This window comes from Falco naumanni, chromosome 5 (assembly GCF_017639655.2).
Source record: "Falco naumanni isolate bFalNau1 chromosome 5, bFalNau1.pat, whole genome shotgun sequence".
Classification (NCBI taxonomy): Eukaryota; Metazoa; Chordata; class Aves; order Falconiformes; family Falconidae; genus Falco; species Falco naumanni.
The window spans coordinates 56,105,151-56,125,628 of NC_054058.1; the positions used below are offsets into that span (position 1 = coordinate 56,105,151).

Genomic DNA, 20,478 nt, shown 5'->3' on the forward strand with positions numbered 1-20,478 from the left:
CTCATTACAGTAATTTTTTGGCATGTGAATGAGCATGTGAGTGGATATGTGACTGTGCTGAGTGCTGCTTTCAGTGGGACAATACACTGGAAATGTTAGCTTTGGCCCTAATTTCTTCTTAGGCAGCTGCCCATCAGCTTTCATCAAGACCATACAAGTTTAAAATTGTGACAAGTAAAAAAAACACACACACAAAGAGACCAGATTCTTTGATTCTTAATGGATATGATGTAACTATCGAGCTCTGAACTTTCACCAAACATAAAATTGCCAAAAGCCAAAAAAAATAATCCAAGTGTTACTATATTTTCCCCTTTTTAAATACTTGACTATTTTTTTTTTAGGTCTTTCTTCTTGACATAAAATAGAGAATTTTATAGTTGGTTAAGTGTAGCAAAAAGAAGATGCTATTTTCTTTATGCTACCCAGGGCATCACTTGAACCTTTGACAAACTGAACTAGTGTCTCAGCATGTTGATCTGGAGTTCTCAAACTGTGACGCATGTACAGACACAACATGCCAACCACTTCAAAACAGTATGTAGCCCATTTGGCTAATGCCAGTTCAAGAAGGTCCAGCTTCCCCTACTGTCCAATGGCAGAATTCAGGAAAAAGTTTGGAAGTCAGTTCCCTAATCTGTTGGCAAACCATAAAAAAGAAATAGCCTGAATTCACTACTGCCTTTGTGACCCCTACCCAGGTACTTATTTGCAAAGGTGGAGGCACTTCTTTTGACAGCCAGGGAAAAAAAAAAACCAAACAATCCAACACCAAAACACAGAGTAGCATGGAACAACACAGCAGGTCTGAAACACACGCTGAAAGTCAAACTGACTTGGCTAGTACTGTTAAACTACCATTTGACTTACGCCTAAATTGAGATCTGAAATCTTGAATACAGATGCAAAGCTCAGTACTGAGTACACCACATCCCAGCCCAACAACTCCAAGCTCTCAATCTGGGTAAATTGTGAGGATGTGAATCCCGTAAGGGTGAAGTTTACACTGTGATCAGAAAAATTGCTCACATTTCTGTAGGGATTAAGTGAAAATTGCATGAAGATTTTCTGTTACGTTGGACAAAAGAGATCTCCTCACTGTGCTGCTGCCACAGATGCAGCAAAAGGGAAGTCAATCTTACTCCCTGGGGCTACAGTTACTACCTCAATGCAGCTGTCAGCCAACACAGAGCAGCTGCTGTTCAATATTACATAGCATATGCGCCTAAGTGGCTCTCAGACTGGCGTTTGCAGGAAATCCTGCTGCTGGTGGTTTGATGGCCTTGCTTGAACCATCCTGACACAGTCCATAATAGCAATGCAGAAGAGGGAACTGTATCCTACAAAGGGAGCTCAAGCTTAACCTACCTTCCACTTGCTCCTGCCAGCCTTTGGAAAGGCTCATGCTGCCTTGGAAGGTCTGTAACATTGAGTAGAAGTGGTCGTCAGGCACATTTATCACTGTGTTATACAGCTTTAGAGTGAAAATGGAGACGAGATGCAACTAGACAATATTCCAATTGCTAAACTTCCAGGAAACTCCCTCACCAACATTACACTTCTCTGCATTTTTTTTTAAAGTAGTAAACCAAAACTTACATATAATCCCTTTTTACTCTGTTCCTTCTAATTCTTTGAGAAAATAGCTATTAATTACAAAGTTTATGTTTGTTTCTTTTTGAAGCAATTTCTTTTTACTTTCAAGGAATTCTTTTTTTTTGTCCAATAAAAAAGAACTCACACCAATTATATTTATATATATTTGCTCAGGTTGTGCTTTCTCTCAATTACTGCTTTTAGCTTAGTGGAACAACAACTGTGATAATTTATGCTTAGGTTCAGCAAAATGTAGTTCTGACCCACAGGTGCTATAACAATATCAAAATATCTTAGGTCTACAAAAATTTGTGTACATGTACATAAGCATGTAAGTAAAGGAAAAACACATTCACCCTGTCACTGGAAAATTTAAAATACCCAAAAGGTACCCTCCTTTTGACTGCTGGGGAGAAGGCAATGATCTATCAACTTAAGCCTCATAACATGGTAGGAAATTTCATCTTTGTTATTCATGATTGACTTATGATATAGCTGAAAACAACATGCCCACAATATCTTTACAAAGCTGCACTGGTCTCTGACAGGTCACAACATATACTGGATGCCCCTGCCAAAAAAAAAATAATCTAAATGCCAGAAACGATCTCTTCTGCCAGGCAGGGCTGTCAAATTCTAGTTCATTAAAAGCATAAATGTTTCCTTGAGAGTATTGTGGATTTAAACTGCATTTTATTGGTGACATTTACCAATGCGCTATAGAAATTCAGTCAACTTGAATAGCTGGTATTTCTTTGCTAAACATCTTTCTCAATTCACCATGAGAAGCTAAGGCAGAGGAAGCCTGTTAGATGAGACGTTATTTCCAGTAACATTTTGTTCCCCACAAAATTATACCTAGTGTTTGCCTCTTCATAATCACTGCAATCTGGACTAATTTTTCTGGCCAATACACTTTCAGGGAAGCTGCCTTTTCTACTAAAACCATCATACCCAACAGCATTGATGAAAACTGAGGATAAGCAGTTCAAGGGATAAGACGCAGAGGTTGCAGAGGAGACTTATGTAATGCTTCCCCTTTCGCTGTAATAACAACTTTCTGGGCTGAAGCTTTCTTTTAACCTTCACCCAGGGCTGAATATGCTAAATACAGAGTCTTAAAAGGTTCCTAAATATTAGAGGAGTGATGCTCTAAAACAAACCCCCAAGAGAAGAAAGGAGACAAAAAGGACAAGTATCTTTAAAACTTCATACCCTCACAAAAGCGAGGGAGTGACACGGCACCTGTGGTAACACTGTGGTAGCTCCGTTTCACTTACATGCCTAATAAATTCAGAAGATGTTAATACAAAATTTTTAATTACTTCCAATATTAGCAATCAGATTTTCCCTTGGAAAAAACCCCAACGTTATGAAGAGGTTTCATTTTGCTTGCAGCTCACATGAACTGGGCCCTTGGGGATAGTCTTTACCCAGGGCAGTCTTTCCCTGCGTGTCCCCTGAGCAGCCCTCTCCCCAGGCCAGCAAAACTCCCACCGGGAATGCAGGTAGGGCGCCAGAAATTAGGTTACCTTTTGTCGATTCAATTCCAGCTGTTTGAAGAGGTGCAGTAACGCACACTGACAGAGAGACCCGACCGCTTACGGGCTGTGCCTGTGGCGGGACCTTCCGGCAGCACCACCACAGTGGCAGAGAATGAAGTGCAGACGGGGCACTACTCCCTGGAGTCACGCTGGGAGACAGATTAAGCTGCAAAAGTGCAGAAATCTGCCTAAAAATGCAGGTGTGCTCTTATCTCTATTCCAGAGAGTATCCCAAACTAAGTATTCATAAAGCATGTGAGAGAGTGAGGTCCACCCATCCCTAGCGTACCTGGCCACACAAGGAACCACAGCCCATTTCCACCCAAAATCTCACCTTACATTACGTCTTAAATTACCTAAAATATCTAGGTTAGCACTACTAAGTAATCGCAGACTTTAAGTGGAATAAAATATCTTCACAAAATGGCCAGTTTTTAACCCCTACTATTCAACCCCCGGCAGCTCAGGCCCCTGTTTTTCCTCACGCTGCACGCACCTTTCCAGCAGCAGAGGCTGTGCCCCCAGCATGAGCTGCCTCTGCTCCACCTCCAGCTTCTCTCACGTCCCCCCTCGCTTCTCTTTTCCCTGTTGTCCTCTTCCCTCTTAGCTCTGCAGATCTGCAGAGCTCCCAGCAGTGCTGCATCTCACGTTCCTGCCGCGTGTCCCCCGGTTGCAGCTCAGGCCTCCTTTGCTCCCCACCGGAGCACACCCCTCGCCCCCCCCCCCCCCCCCCCCCCCAAGCACTGGGGGTCACGGCCCCACAGCTAACTGCAAAGCCAAGGCCTGCTATGCACACCGCCTCTTTTCTCCCACCCCATGCCGCCCTTCTCCTTTCCGCGTTTCCTCAGGCTTCACCTCCGTTCATGTAATTCTGTGGAATTCAGACACTTCTTTCAAAGTAACAAAAACCTCATGTGGGCACCGGACAGGCCCCGGCAGAGAGCTGATTTGTTTGCAAAGAAAAATCCAGTGCTCTCATGAGAATGCAAAGATGGACGTATGTTTCTGTACACTGGCAGAATTTGCAGTGTCTATCCCACTGTACCTAACACATGCTCTCACCTAGCCTTCTGCTCCAGCCTGCCTCGTACCCTCTATACTTACTACTCTGGGATGCTCATCCAGATTGAGCTCCTGGCAGAAATGAGACGCTGAAGTGTTTTTTAATCTCTGCCCTCTGATTCTGCTAGAACTATTTGAAAAAGCAACAACACTGAAGATCATAGAATCACAGAATGGTTTGGGTTGGAAGGGACCTTAAAGATCATCCAGTTCCAGCCCCCCTGCCATGGGCAGGGACACCTTCCACTAGCTCAAAAGCCCCATCCAGCCTGGCCTTGAACACTTCCAGGGATGGGGCATCCACAGCTTCTCTGGGCAACCTGCTCCAGTGCCTCACCACCCTCATAGTGGGCAGTTTCTTCCTTGTATCTAACCTAAATCGACCCTCTTCCAGTTTGAAGCCATTACCCCGCGTCCTATCACTACATGCCCTTGTAAGAAGCCCCTCTCCAGCTTTCCTTTAAGCCCGCTTTAGGCACTGCAAGGCTGCTGTAAGATCTCCCCAGAGCCTTCTCTTCTGCAGGCTGAACAACCCCAGCTCTCTCAGCCTGTCTTCAGAGGAGAGGTGCTCCAGCCCTATCACTGTCTTTGTGGCCCTCCTCTGGACTCGCTCCAACAGATCCATGTCCTTCTTATGCTGGGGTCTCAGAGCTGAACACAGTACTCCAGGTGGGGTCTCATGAGAGCAGAATAGAGGGGCAGAATGATCTCCGTTGACCTGCTGGTCACGTTTCTTTTGATGCAGCTCAGGATATGGTTGGCTTTCTGGGCTGCAAGCACACGTTGATGGGTCATGTTTAGGTTCTAATCAATCAGTACCCCTGAGTCTTTCTCCTCAGAGCTGTTCTCAATCCATTCTCTGCCCAGCCTGCATTTGTGCTTGGGTTTGCCCTGACTCACATGCAGGACCTTACACTTGGCCTGGATGAACTTCATTAAGTTCTCACAGGCCCACCTCTCAAGCCTGTCAAGGTCCCTCTGGATGGCATCCCTTCCCTCCAGCGTGCCAACCACACCACACAGCTTGGTGTCCATAGAGATACGAACAAGATAAACTCATGAAACATTTGCAACACACTTCTATCCTGCAGCAATGGTGATGGTCAGAAAGACATTTGTGCAACACCCCATCCATGAGCCAGCTTAGGGTTTCATTATTTACAGCTCAAATGTCTCACCTGCATTCATACTAAAACTGGCACACTTATCAATAAACTATCTCAGTTAAACTTTAATATTTAGACAGCCTACAAACTACTGCATAATAATCCTTTTTCTTTCATTTTACTCAGAATATTTTTGAGAGAAGTACTGCTATCCCTATCACGCAGCTAGGGACAAGGCACAAAGTCCAAGACACTTGCTGAACTGTGCAAGAAGTTCAGCAGGAACCAGCCAAGAACGCCTATAACCCACCCAGCTCCCAAAAGAATACACACGCTGGGAAGAACACTCCCTACATGTGACAGGTGCAACAGGTATCAGAGCTGCCATATCATATACCAGCTACTAACAGCTGATAGATATCAGATAGCTAATGAACACTTACAATCACTTTATATGACGGCTTGCCGCTGTCTCTTCACAACTTACAGGCGCCTGCAGGCAATTATACCACCTTATCTAAGCCAGAGATATTTTCTCTGCAGAACTCCAGCTATACACACATTCTCAGACCATCAGGGCTGCAGCAGTGCTCCCACTGTTAAGTAGTACATGCTTGATATGGGAAGTATTTTTACGTCTCTCTCTTCTCTCAAACTTTCACACAGATTGGTTAGTATGCTGCTGTACTTTAGATCATCCTGAATAATTAATAAAGAGTTTGCCAGTTCTTGAATATATTATCAGTGAAGAAATATTGCTTGAACTTGTGAACTGTGATCAGCTTGCTGCAGAAAGGAAAATCTTTTCTCCTCACTTCATTACTTCTTACAACAATACATTCAAAGAAATCCTTTGAACAAAAAGACAATGTTGCAAACAACTAATACTCATTAAATAAAATAAATCTGCCTCTTTTGTTCTACACATACATGGTGCTGGAAAGCCTAAACAGCAATTACAAAAGGAACATCTTTTTAACAAATATTAATCTCTCTCCCTCTCCTTAAGCGATTGTAACACAGGCACTGTACCATTTCAAAGCAATCTTAAGAGCGCCTTTAGCCAGGATTGTTTTAAGTGCAAATAAAAAAGACAAGATGGGTGAAAAATCTAGAAGGGAAAAAGTCATGCACTCTGCTCTGCTCTCTCACACTTTGCCAACTTCAGTAACTGTTCACAACCAGTGATGCAGAAAGAGAAGAAAGGAGGCGGGGGGTGTACCTCAGACTGCCATGGACCAGCTAGGTGATATAGGGCAGGTGATGGCCAATCTCTGCCTTCATTTTCTTATCTTCTGACAGTCTCACAATAAAATATATTATGGGTTGGTTTTGGTTTTTTTTAAATACAAAACAAAAAAAGATCCAAGTCCCAAGGAATAGGATTTTTTTTTTAAAAAAAAATTACTTCATTACAAGCACTAAGAGCAGCGTCAAAACTTCCCTTGCTGACATACTGGTCTACAGCTCTCCCCTGTGGACTCTCTCCTATCTTCTCATCACGTATGTGCTAATGGTTCCTGTTAAGGAAGGGCTGCATCTCTGGAGGTGGCCCTAGAGCTCCTGAATGCTAGCAGAAAAGAGTTTCCAGATTTTGCTTCCACTCTTTATTCCTTCCCTGCAGTCTGTTACTAAGTCAGAAGAAACACATAATTCACTTTTAGAAATACAATCGAAAAAAATTAGGGAACTGGACAACTTGGATAAACATGTGTTTAGTATGAAAAACCTCAAAGCATACTTCCAAAACCCCAACTGAATGCACAAAACCAGCAAATTCCTGTTGACTGCCTATTCATATAACTTGTCAGCACACTTAGTTTTCTGAATGTTCAGAACTCATAGGGAACTAACCTATGTTCAAAAGTCCCTACAGATATTGCTACTTGTGATTCTTACTTCAAAGCCAGCTGTTGACTCAGTTCTTTTACTGTAAATTTGTATTTTTATAAACAACTTAATGACAAAAAAGACCACATAGTTAGAATTACTATTAAAATAAGGTACCAGCTGGCAACTTGCTGTCACAACCAGGGCTGATTCTCTGGAACACTGGAAAGTTTGTAATAAAATACTATACAGCCTCTCTGTCAAGGCACCATTTTAATTTCATGCCTTCAAAAAAATTTCTGGGTTTGCTCTTCTTGTATTTGCTTGTGGACAAAGCAAAGTATAACCTACATCCAGTTACATTCAGAATTCATTCTTTGATGCTTTAGGCCTCTAACCAATTTTTAGATAACCGATCATCTTGTGAACTGGAGTGCACTATCCCCCATTTTAGGCTTGCTTTATTTCACTGTATTGGAAACATATTGGGAGCATAAAAATCTGCGTCTGCAGAAAGGATCTGTATGCGCAGTAGGTGATGAATTATCCTGAAGATACACTATAAAGCTTTGATGGATGAAAGGCAGACCACTCAGCTCCCTACACTATGTGCTGTGTAACAGCAGTTGACATCTTTATCAGAGTGCTCTTATTCTGTTTCCATTATAATAATATCCAGAATAATGTCACTGATCTGGATAGGTTAAAAAATACATTCCAGCCCCTTACAGAGAGAAAGATACATTTCTATATACAACTTTACGCAGTAGACACAGCTTCCTAAAAGACCTGTTCTTGGGGCTAATAAAGGGAAAAAACGAACATGTCCGTACATAAATTAACCACCACCAAGGCTCTGTAATGTACTGCTTGAAAGGCAATTTTTAAACTATAAAGTGGTTAATTTAGCTGTAAACCTGACCAGCTTACACATTTCAGCAACTTTTCTCTATTGTACTACAGTGCTATGCTTAACATAATTACTGTAAATTGTGCAATTCTGATTTAGCAGGTACAGCCAATGTAAGCGATTACCACAGACTCTTTGGTATGCACAGCATACTGCTCAGTAGTGGCCAAGGTCTTACAGAAATAAATTTGGGGGGAAAAAACCCTAGCATTTCTCCACCGCACACAAAAAATTCTACAGCACAAGCAGCTGTACAGAGAACAGATTTGTGGTTGCGCTAACAACTTCAAATGTGGCATTTCCTCATATTCAACCGGTTCAAATGTGTTACCACTCTCTCTAAGCCCAGTACTTCTCATAGGGACATCTATAAAAATGGCTACTACTACAGATTCTTAATATAGCTTTTGGATTACCTTGCTCTTTTGGGATAGGAAAGAGATAAAAAATTAAAAAAACCCTCTTCTCAGTGCAAATTTTAGTAGCTAATATGGTAGAGATGATACCTCTTTTCAGAACTGCTTAACTACTTGCAACATTGCTTAAAATATACATACACACACACATATATGCATATATATCACCAAAAACATATAGATAATCAACAATAAAAAGAGATCGGGCCAGCAATATTTCAGCTCAAAGGTAAAAGCATGAGAGATTTATGCATGAAAGAAATCAGTTAACTACAGCACAAACTCCCATCCACCATAAACATTTTAACTGCTATAAAAAAAAATTGTAAATGAAAAACAGCATAGAAACATCACACTGGTGTAGAAACAGCACACTGGTGTAGAAAACAGGAATTTTTTTTGTTGTTCTTAACTAGACAGACTAGATTGAAATTGAAATTCAAACCATGTCTCAGCATGTATGAGACAATGGTCTCACACAGCACCCTTCTTGCAAATTGCATCATCAAATAAAATAATACTTTTCTTCCATAGTTGCCTGTTAATGGATGCAAATATAGAGCTTTACCTAAGCTTGGTAACATGCAATTTCATTACTGAAAATGGACTGACCTCCAAAAATAAAGACTCACAAAACTGAAGTGTAATACACATTAAGGGAACTAATCTCATAGTATTTTGAATTTACTGAAAAAATAACTATCGTGCACATCTTGTTTGCCACATATTTTGCCCTAAGAGCATGTGGTTGATACAGTGGAAATACAGAGGATGACTTGGGTGTACAGCAGCCTCAGATGCAGTGGCCCTTGTACCCAGAAGCTACATGGCACAGACCCCAAACCACCCCGTGATTCTACGACTGGGCCTGTGTCCTACCACTGGTGTAAGTTTGAGGGTAGAGGACAGAGAAGGAGACCAGTGTTCCCACGTGGAGATGATCTTGGCGTGGAGGACGAGAGGTATGCGTTGTCATGCTACAGGAAGGATGAGCAGCAGTGGGTCACTGACCAGGTTTTGAAGAGTGTGCCCACAACTATAGGGTATTTTTGCCTTGAAATTTGCTCGGAACACTTGATTTTCCTGCTGGAGATTTTAAAATGACAAAATAAGCATGTGTAGCAATACGAAGAGACACAGCTTTGCTTTTTCCTTGGAAAGGTTAAGATGAAGCACAGGAAGAGGGGAGTGTAATTGTTGTAAAACACAATATTGCCTGAACATCTCCCTGTTGGGTAGAATTGCTTTTGGACAGTCTCCAGTTGCCCACATGAGGCATTTCTTTTTACGTCCTTATCTAAAAGAACAACAAATGAAGTTACAAGCTTACTTTGTCAAGACAGGCATATGACATACACAAAAAAGGAAAGCAGGTATTTCCACTTTTTGATATACAATTAAACACACGTGTGTAATTTATTAAAAACACAAGACACTAACCAAGTGTGCAGCATACCTGTTTCTTTTTACCACAGCAGGGCCCAAAAGAAAGTAAAGAAATTATTTTGGGGAATGCACAAAGGTATAGCATCAGCACAGAAGAAAAAGACCCTAGCAGAGACAGGCTGGGGGAAAGTACTAACGCAAGGAAAATTGCTTTTGGGGCAAAGGAATTCAAGGAAAGCACCAAACCTCAGGACTAGCAAGCTAGAAGGGGAGGGGATCTCCCAGCTGATGCAGCAGCAGGAAATTACCAGCTGGTGGCACGAGTGGCGCCACACTAAAAACGTGAAGGTCCACCCCTGTCCTTAGACAGCTCAACACAATCAGGCTAGCTATAACTGGTGCCTGAGATGCAAACCCCAAGGCCACAGAATGCAGAGGAGTTAGCTAAAAGAACAAGGGTTTTACTCAAAATGGTGCAAATTCAGGAGCCTATCAATTAGGACAGCAACTCCAGTCCAGCAAGCATAAGGATTACAAAGGAATATATGAACATACCTTTAGATTGCTTTTTTTTTTTTTTTAATCAATTGTTAATAGTAAGATAAGCATAAAACACACATCTTTAATGTAAAAAAATCAATAGCATCATGCTGGTTCCTATTGGGAGGGAGTGGGAGGAATGAGGAGTCTCAAAGGAAGTTAAGATTATTTCGAAGGAGAAAAAAAAAACACTACCCTGAATTCTGTTGAACGATGGAAGTGTGAAAGAATGAAGATGGCTATGATGTGTAGGAATATTGATCATTCCCGGGGAAACTGTATTTAAATGGAGCAACAACTCTCATCAGTGAGACACTAAATTAGTGCCCAGATCTGTCTTATAAAGACATCAACAGACAAAAAGATTCCTCAAACCGGGAAAAGAACACGCTGACTTCCAACCTGATAAATGCGTAACAGAGCTACCAAAATAGAAACATTTTACACAAAGGAGAAAAACAAGCATTACCCAGAAAAGATTTGAAAGAGAAGCAAATCTACAGAGGAGGGGATGATTAATAAATATTTGAGTTCACATGTTTTGAACAACGTGGTCCCATACAGCAGTCTAAAGAACAGGAAAATGCATTTTGTAAGTTCGATTGAGATATTAAGCTCTTTTCCCATTATTGGCCTCATAGTATTAGCATCTTATTCTTTCATGCTTCTGCAAAATAAAATACTAATCGATTTTGAGCTATACTAATAATCAAAGGTTTCTCATTTTTTCAAGCTAGACTGATACAAACAGTTTCATTCACATACCGATGTGTTTCCAGCTGCACAATAATGGCCATTAAATGTTCCACAGTACCCAAGCTAAAAACCAGAAGCTTCTTGTTTGCAGACACATAATGCTACTACAATGTTGCAAGTTTACACAACAAAAATGAGCCTAAATCCCAAATCAAACCTTTTTACACTGAGAAGGAAAAATTAACAAACCGAACTGATTTTTTTAGAAGAAATTAAGTTATTTTTAGAAACTAAGATATGTTCATTTCTGAAAAGGGAAGGTACCTTATCCAGACAGAGGTTTTCACATAGCTGCTTTAATAATCACACAGGACTCAAGTAGAGAAAGATGCAAGTAGTATTTTAAAGTTCTGAGCAATAAGACCAGAGGCTACAAAGATTTACAGTAACATAAAATGCACACTGCTCTAACAGGCAAATTAACTTCACAAGTGTGACATGTGAGTGCAGCCCTAAAAAAACACATGCTGCTGTCCATACTTCATCACATACAACAGTTGCTGGCACCCAAAGCATAGCTAGAAATCACTTACAAAAGACGTTAAACAACAGAAATTCATCCTGGATATAGGTCCTGAGCATCACTGTCAGTGGTTCCCAGTAAGGCAGAGCATGCACTGACCCAGGAGGGACTCCTCTGAATGGTTAGCAGAAATACAAAACAATTATACCCCACAATAACTTTAGCACTTCACTTGGGAAAAAAATCCTCCTTTTAGCAATGAAAATAAGAGGAAAACAGGAACCTATCTTCCTAGCAGGAGCACAGCATGGGACACGTAAGGGTTGTAACTGAAAGAGCCCCTACACCTTTCTGTATTCAGAGTTCTTTGTTGCCTGACAGTGAACTGGAAGGACGGTCATATTTAAAAGTAAAAACATCAGGCTGTGTCTCTGGAAGGCTGCAACAGAGCCCCTGAATGAATAAGAAGGAAAACACGTTACCTTTAGCAAGTCTCCTCAGGATTTGACAGCGGCATTTAAAAGAGACAGCTATCATTCTCGCTGCCTGCCTCCCCTGGCAAAGCGCGCTCAGGGCTCTGCTCGGGTGAATGCAGCAGAAGCCTGTGAATTCCTCCTCCCGCACATACCCGGCAAAGGTAGCCCCAGCGGGGAGTGACAAAGCTTAATTCCTCTTGGCTGATGCAGGGATCAGCTCTGTGTCATCCGGCAAATCTGTGTCGTTCACTACTACTACCACCACCACCACCTGCATGAGGAGATGAAGGGCTCACAAAGCACTGTTTCTTTAAAAGCTAGAAAGCATCCAGCTGCACACAGGGATGCAGATATCAGAGGGAGCCTTTCCCCAGTCTCTTGCATTCCCTGACCGTGCAGGGAGAGTGATGGTTGCTGTGCCAGGCAAAGGGCCCTGTGTTTCAGCAGACGTGCCAATTTTTCTCCTCTTCTCTCACATCTTTCCTTTCCCTTACACTTCCCTCTGGATAAATAGGACAAAACCACCAGGCATCCTACTTCTGGGGGAGAAGGAGCCTATTTTGAATGGAAAATACTCTAATCAAAGCACATTAAAGATTTAATCTGTAAGGAAGAAGAAAAGAAAAAGCCTGATTTTATAACCAGGAAAGCTTTTTGACAATTGTAGACAAGTATATTACAGCTATTGAAGCACAGACCACAGGGGGAGGGAGAGAGTCAGAGGGAAGTGATGGATTGTTGTGTGTGGGCAGGACCGCCAAGCATCTGATCACACCAAAATAAGTAAAATGATGCTGCATAGAAAACACACAGTGAATCAGGTTTTCTCCCCTCACTAGAGAAGAGAGCAGCTTTTAGTGCACCTGAGAATTTATTTTGGCAAACATTGCACCATTTGTAAGATTTTGTAAGATTTCTTCAGCCTACTAGGAATTTTATGTCCTCTTATGCCTATTCAGACAGCAAATTAACCTGCTTTTACAATTCATTCAGGAAACGATGAAGTGGAGCACACTGCTTAAGGGAGAGCTCCATCCCACCTTTTATGAAATTACTAAAGGACAAATCCAACATTCTAAAAACCAAGCAAGCAAACCAAAATAAGCCATAAAGTTTGCCCGGTCAGATTTATGCACAAAACCCAAGTGCTGCATCAGATCCTCTCCTTTAAACCAACAGATAATTATTTCTTTGTCAAGACTTCTGCTTCACTTTGGTGATATATTTAAAACTGTCCTCATATACCTTTGTCCTATTCACCTGCTTTTCTTACAAAATTGCTCAGTTTATCTTCTGCCATCTTTAATCCATCGCTATATTTACTCTTATGGTCCCGTGTTAGGGTGTGCATCTTCTACCGTCAGCTACAGAAAGCCAGGAGGAGGTATGGACAGCTTTCACACTTAGTGCCATTTCTCTCTCCCTGCCTGCTCCACGCTGCATCAGCAGCTCCAGGCTTCCCATCTTCCAACGCACTATTACAGTGATTGTTTTTCTTATTTTTGTTTTATTGGTTACAGCAACAGCCGTATTTCCAAGGCCAGGGTGAAACATTCCATCAGTACAATTGAAATTGCCCAGACAGGCCTGGTGAAAATTGATTTTATTTCGCTGTCATTAAAACCAGATAGGGGTAATAAAGTCATCTGTTCACCAACCTTGTTAACGCTTCCTAGCGGCTGTTGTACCAAACAGCTGTAAAATCCAACCAGCAGAAAAGCAGATGCACCTGAAGCCATGGGCTGATCATTCTGACCCTGCTGCTGCAGACCTCTGGCCAGGGATGGACAGGGCATGCAAGCAGGGCTGAAACCATGGGAAGAAGGTGGAGATTTAAGCCGGTGTAATTCAGTGGTCAAGAAAGAAAATGGAAAATCTTGGGACTATCACGAAGGGGAAAATGGAGAGGAGCTCTGTACTGTCATTCCCCCATACAGACGAAACCAAGAGAAGAGTAAGTGGCACTCTGCCTGCCAATATGCTTTTTGAGGAGAAAGCTTGCCACCACTCTTTCTTTCCACCTCCCGGCTCAGGTAACAGGACTCCACACCAATGATACCAATCAATAGCACCTGTATTCAATTTCCTTTCTGCTCCACTGGAAAACTGTTCCAGAGACCATCACAAGGCTACAGCCCCAGCACGCAGCCCCTGCTCACAGCTCTTTCAGGTTTGAGATGCTGGAGCTGCCCTGAACTCACTACTCCCTTCCTGCAGACCAGCATCCAGAATCTTTATTACTGTCTTTTCCTCTGCCAGATGCTCCTCCTTGATGCCATAGATCTTGTCGTGCCCAGACAGACCCATTTAAACACCTTCCCTTATCTCAGGGTTAACCAGAAGATACTGCAAGATGATCGCTTAGCTGCCCTCATATTTGTTATTTGATTCTTCCCAGTCAATACAGACAAGGAAGACAGCATAGAGTCTGGGGTCAGCATCGTCCGCATCAGGCAGACAGGTCTCTGCTCCCACCTCTTCCAAGATGGACCTTCTCATCAGCTTCCAACAGCACAGCAAGGTGCGCCTGCAGTGCTCCTCATGCTCTTCAAAGAAGGTGGTTTTGGTGAGCAGCTCTCGAGTCTGCTTTTGTCTTCTCTCCTTCAGAGCGCAATTTTGACATCCTTCAGGACTTTTCCCATGCAGAGAACGGCAACAGAAAACACCATGAGAAAGAACTGCTCACTCCTTGCCTCTGTGATCTGACTCCGTGACTTACCCTGCTTCAGCCCCCTTGGCAGAGGAGGCAGAAGAGCACACTTCTGCAGCTAGGAGCCTGTGAAAGCCAGCTTCAAATGTGGGAGAAAAATCAAGCCCTTCTGTAAGGACCTGCTGAGTCCCAATGGGATTATGTAAAAATGTATAAAACTGTAATAATGATACAGAAATTGTGATATATACGCAAAATGAGCTGCTGGCTTGGGTCAGATAGGGCTTTACTAAAAGAGAAAAGATGTAGTCCTTGATCCGAAAAGCTTATAGTATTGTTTACTACTTCATCTAGATTACTGATGCACATGCTAAATAGCCTCTGAAGCGCAGCAATAATCACTTCCAACCAAGTCAACAGGATGGTTTTTCGCTTATGTTTCTTCAGACAAGTTTTCTGTCCTTGCATCACGTGCAGACTTGAATTCCTTAAAAAGATTTCCTAAGACAAAGATGTCGTACTTCAAGTACAGTACTGAATGTAATGATATAATGTATTTACTGCAGGGTTTTTCCCAGGTTTTTGGTAGTTCAAGAAAAGTAATGCAGTTATTAAAACAATTTCTAAAATATTCACCAAGATGCACACGGTTTTACTACCTTCTTGCAGGACAGCGATCATTAGGATTGCCAGAACTGTTCTTGCCTAAAGTCCTGCTTCTGAATTGTATTTAAGCATACCTCAGGTATTCTCAACTGTTTAGAATATACATTTTTTTGACCAAATTAAGGATTTTGTGATTATTAAATGTCTCAACTCTCCAAAAGTCAGCCATCATTTTCTGAGGTGTCAGTCATTCAGCTCTGCAGATGGACTCAACTGGTCGTTCAGGAGAAAAAATGGGGTAGCAGGTAAAAAAAAAAGGGGGGGGGGGCACGGGGAATGAGGGGTAGGTGGAATAGATAATGTAATACTAGGAGACAAAAACCTTCACACATACGGAAAACCAATTTATACCCCATATAACACAGGTTTAAGTCTTTAATAAGGAAAAGATGTAATTAGTAATTAACAGAGCTACAAATTTTATTACTATTTTCTCTGGGCTCATCTGTAAAAAACTCTTTTCATTTTGATCCTTTTGGACAGCAACGTGATTTTATATCACTTTTATTGCTGCACTCATTCCTTTCTTCAGTAGTCTGAAAGGTTATTTATAAACTCTAGGATAATATATAACACAAATATTTTCTAAACTCCATTTGTATTCATAAATGCTCAGTAGAGGGTCACTAGATGAAAGAAGCTTGTTTTTCCATATGATAAGGCAGGCTGTATAATATACATATCCTATTTAATACCATCTTCTGGTTAATCTTGTCAGATCACATTAGCTGAAAAAATGAATCCAAAAAAGTTAAGATTTATTACACTTCTCTGCAGGATAAAAGAAATTATGTAATAAAATTTCTCTAAATTAAATTGAAGATTATAACCTTTATATAGTGTGACTTTTAGACAGAATCAGGAAATTTCTGTGAAAATACAGTATTCAATGAAGATTACAAATCCTGCAAAATATCAAAGTGTTTGGGAGAATAAAAGTAAGTTTGCCAAAAATGCAGTGTTTACCCAGAAAACATGACTCTGATATTCACACCCTTGCATTTCATAGTAATATATACACCCGGAAGACACTTCTTTGTCAAATTCCACTCACATGTCGCATAAATATTCCCTTTCACACACCAACTGAGCAGCATCTTCAGACCACTTACAGCCCCCTCCCCTATATTACATTAAGGGGGATTTGTCCACATGAGCTGCCATAACTGGGTTTGGTTGTCACATGTTCTTATTTTCCTTTACAGGTCAAGTATGTGTCACCACTCTGAAGGGGATGGACCGCAGACTACTCGGCCATAGCGATGTACACCAAAGACACAGACCTTTAAAAAACAGCCAACCCACAGGGTTCGATGAAGACAGGCATGTACTCAAACTACAGCCTCAGAAAACATTAAGGCAACCAGAAAGACAGAGAGATCTAATGTTTCATGTGTCAGGAAGACACAATGATATCTAGTGGATCAACCCACGTAAGAAAATTGAAATGAAATATTATGAAGTCTGAATGCATTAAGATTTTGTACAAAATATTTTGCTCCATCATTTTAAAAGACTCTGCTGTCACCTATCACATCATTCAAAAGTCAGATTTTTAAGGAAAAAGAGAAGTAATTTACCTCTGAAAATAACAAATGACCGTATGGATACTTCTGTTTTGAAAACTGAAACATTTCCACCGTTGTATTTGATACCTTTTATATCAATCAAGAACAAGCAACAAAACCAAGAATCTCAATCTTAACAAAACAAAATTTGAACATCTTTCATCCCAAAGAGAAGAGTTCTATTCCCACACAGCAGCAGACGCAGTCAGTCCCGCACTCTGCAACTGATACTGCTCTATCACAAAGATCCTCCTTCACTACAGGGAGAGGGAATAAAAAGGAAAGCGCAATAAAACTACTCTGTATTCCCCAGTGCTCAGATTATCAGTGCAGACAAGTTGTCAGCTTCGTATAATTTGGAGGGTCTTGTAAATTTACATTTTTATTATATTAACTACAGCAGTTATTTTCTAGCTACGTTAACCACTTCTGCAACACTGTTGGGCAATTTCACGCAGACATTGCAGCAGAACACTTTACAGGTCAATTAAAGTCATAAAAGGTGCTCTGGCTTCTCATCGCTGGAGAACATTTCACATAGAAAGTGCAGCATGTTGGAAAGCAAGGATATGTGTGTGCTGAAGGTGGCAACAGATGATGAAAATAAATCTGTTAACTAACCAAGTTGATGCCAAAACACGATTGCTGTGGCACCATACAAATACGGTACCTTCATTGCCTAGGAACAGATTAGTAAAAAATAATTCAGGGAGTTTCTGGATAGAAAAAAAAAATAACTTACCGGCTCCAAGCAATGTTAGCCTTTTTGAACTGGCAGGTATTAAACAACTGGTAAAATCAGTCAATATTGCCATATTGTGAGGTGGCTTTTTGTTAAAGCTTTTTATAATACAACAAAGAATCACATTTTAATTGATTTCTTTGGAAATCTGATTTAATGATGTATTTTCTAAAATTTGTAATGTAGTATTAAAGGAAACAGAATACATCCACCTTTATATTAAAGTAACTCTCTAGTACATACCATCCTCTAGCATAATGTAACAAACAGCATTGCCTACATTATCCTTCACAGTGATCCCACATCAGGGCTTCACAAAAATCTTACCAGTCCATATATATAACTGGCAAAAATTAAAACTGTCTTTTTCAGTGAAAATACAAAGGTTGAGAGATGTTCCTTGCTGGAGAAACTGTCCTCAAAAGACCTTTGAGATATGGAGCGCAACTGACTTTTAATTCCAAACCTAATTTCAGTTGCTGGCAAAACATGCTGTTCACCTTTTCCCAAGTTTTCCTAGCTCCAAATCTGTGTTTAAAAATAATTAGGGACTTCATACAATCGTAAAATATGAAGATGCCACACGTACTACAAAAATCAGAAACTTTTAGTAGCACAAGTATGTTGCAGTCTCTCAAAGGTAATTTAAAGCACAGCCACAACTACCTGAGATTTAATTCAGAAAGGAGTCTCTTCATGAAACCAATAGCTTGTGACCCACTTCAGGTATCACTCCATTTCTAGCATGTACATACATCTGTACCCTTCCTTTGGTTTGGTTTACAATGACAGAAAAGAGTGCTTACTTTCTGGAGCATTACAAGTAATTTGTCCTCTTGTCTTCAGAACCAGCAATTAGTAAAGAACCTATAATTTTTCAAAATATAACGAAATAAACCACTGTCGTTTGTCTGTTCTCCCAGCAGCAGCAGCAAAAGGACTAGGTACCACCAACGGTACTGTGCCTTCCAGGATGCCTGTAGATCTCGTGGAGAGAAACAACAAGTAACAACCCCGTTCAGTGACCACAATCAGCCCAGCGTGGGCTCCTGCCAGCAACATGCATATAATTACAGGCTCCGGGATTTAACGTAATCTCAAAACTAAAGGATGACTCTGTCTTACAAGTAGCTGTCCACATGCTGTACTACATGGTTAAAGACTCCTGTAATTACAGTTTCTGTAAGGCTTTGTACTTTGCAGAGGCTTTTTCAATTAATCAAAATGATGACCTTCCTACTGCTATATCAGTCTTTAACAAAACAAAGCTAAGCATTTCCTCCGAATTATTGTATTGGGAGCGGGGACAATATCTTACACGTAGCAGAAAACAGCTGGTTCGACTCATTTAAAAACAAAAAAAGATTATGATTCCACTGAAACCACTTGAACAAAAGTGGAATAATTATACCTCTTTCTAGCTATACTGCTTTCTTTCCATATTTTTATCAACTTATTTAGCAGCCGTGAAATTGGAATATCACAGTAGAAAATAAAATGTGTGTTTGGAGGGATGAGTCTTGAATATAATGTAAGGTCATTTAATCTACTACAAGAGAATTTTAGGAATTAACTCAGTAGGTTTTTATGTGCAAGTCTTTATATTCAAGATACTGTCAAAAAGGACAGCAATGGAAGATTAGAGGTCTAGAGATGCAGCAAAAAGAAGGGATGGCACAAGCAGAGTTTCAACCAGCGACACCTCCAAGCCTCTGCAAGACGAATCCTCTGATAAACACGGTTCTACTCCTACCTGTGTGCAAGCTGCAGGAAGACATGGTAGCAGCTGTTTTTCCAAAACAGAGTGGGTTTCTGTACTGGTATCAGGTACACACTGTATGTTTGCCTGTGGTGTGAGCAACAGCCAGCCAGCTGGCACCGACCACTGTACCTCCCCAGGTCACATCAGCTATTCATCCCAGAAGTAGAACTGGTGTGCCTGAAAACCAGAGGCAAATGGAAAATCCAGAAAAACAGACCAGACATACACGACAGGGAAAAGCAAGCCATAGGGGGAAAGAAAAAAACAATATTCCAGTTTGAACAATGTGAGCTGACTCTCTCCGATTACAACGTGTTTATTGGATAGAGCTGTTAACTTGCTGGCAGGGGCACATTTTACTCTAAGTCCCAAAATTGCGCACCACTGTCCTGTCCCTGTGCAAGCTGTTCTACACAGTAACACCAGACACACAAGGGGGTACCACCCTGGAAGCAGATGGGTAGATACCGAGCAACCTTTGGGTTTGTTTGACAATTTAAAAAAATAACAGGACTGGTGTCATTCTAGTGCTGCTGTAGGCTTATGAACCTTGTAGTTTGCTGATCTCTGCAGGAAGAAATGGTCACTACCTTTCGATCCATTTGTCTGCAACGTACACACTAGGTCCCGGTGTACAGACCGTGCGAAGGCCTGGAGGTCACACTCCAGCACAATCCACCCCAGGCTTGCCCTGCATAGCTTCCAGGAATTTTCATTTGATGATACAAACATTTGACTCATTTGGAAATTTCACCATCTTCTGAGGACTGACAACCATCCGTCACTAAGGAAGAATGAAAAGCATAGTGGTCTGTTACTGTCGTCTGGTTTAACACACAGGGAACAGGAAAGACACAGCAGAGTTGGGGTGAGGAAGGGAATCTTCCCGCCAAGTGAGAAGGTCCTTCTGTGCCTCCCTGGATCCTTCTGCATCATGAACATGCTCTGCTCCCCTACTGTCACCGGGGGGCACGACTGCACCCCATCAGTGCTGGCACAGCTGTG

General features: G+C 41.3%; 1 protein-coding gene across 11 annotated transcripts in view; it reads right to left on the minus strand.

The window, feature by feature from the left end:
- The window catches only part of GRIP1 (glutamate receptor interacting protein 1), a 328,611-nt gene that overhangs the window by 148,554 nt on the left and 159,579 nt on the right, over positions 1 to 20,478 (minus strand). The window contains exon 1 of one of the 11 annotated variants that reach the window (XM_040595936.1): positions 12,092 to 12,239. The exons of 9 other annotated variants lie outside the window; for them this stretch is intronic. In XM_040595936.1, coding sequence (XP_040451870.1) covers positions 12,092 to 12,146 — 55 coding nt within the window. In that variant the 5' untranslated portion in view covers positions 12,147 to 12,239. Of the gene's footprint in view, positions 1 to 12,091; positions 12,240 to 20,478 lie in introns of those variants that run through there. One more of the 11 variants, XM_040595941.1, reaches the window with a different exon arrangement.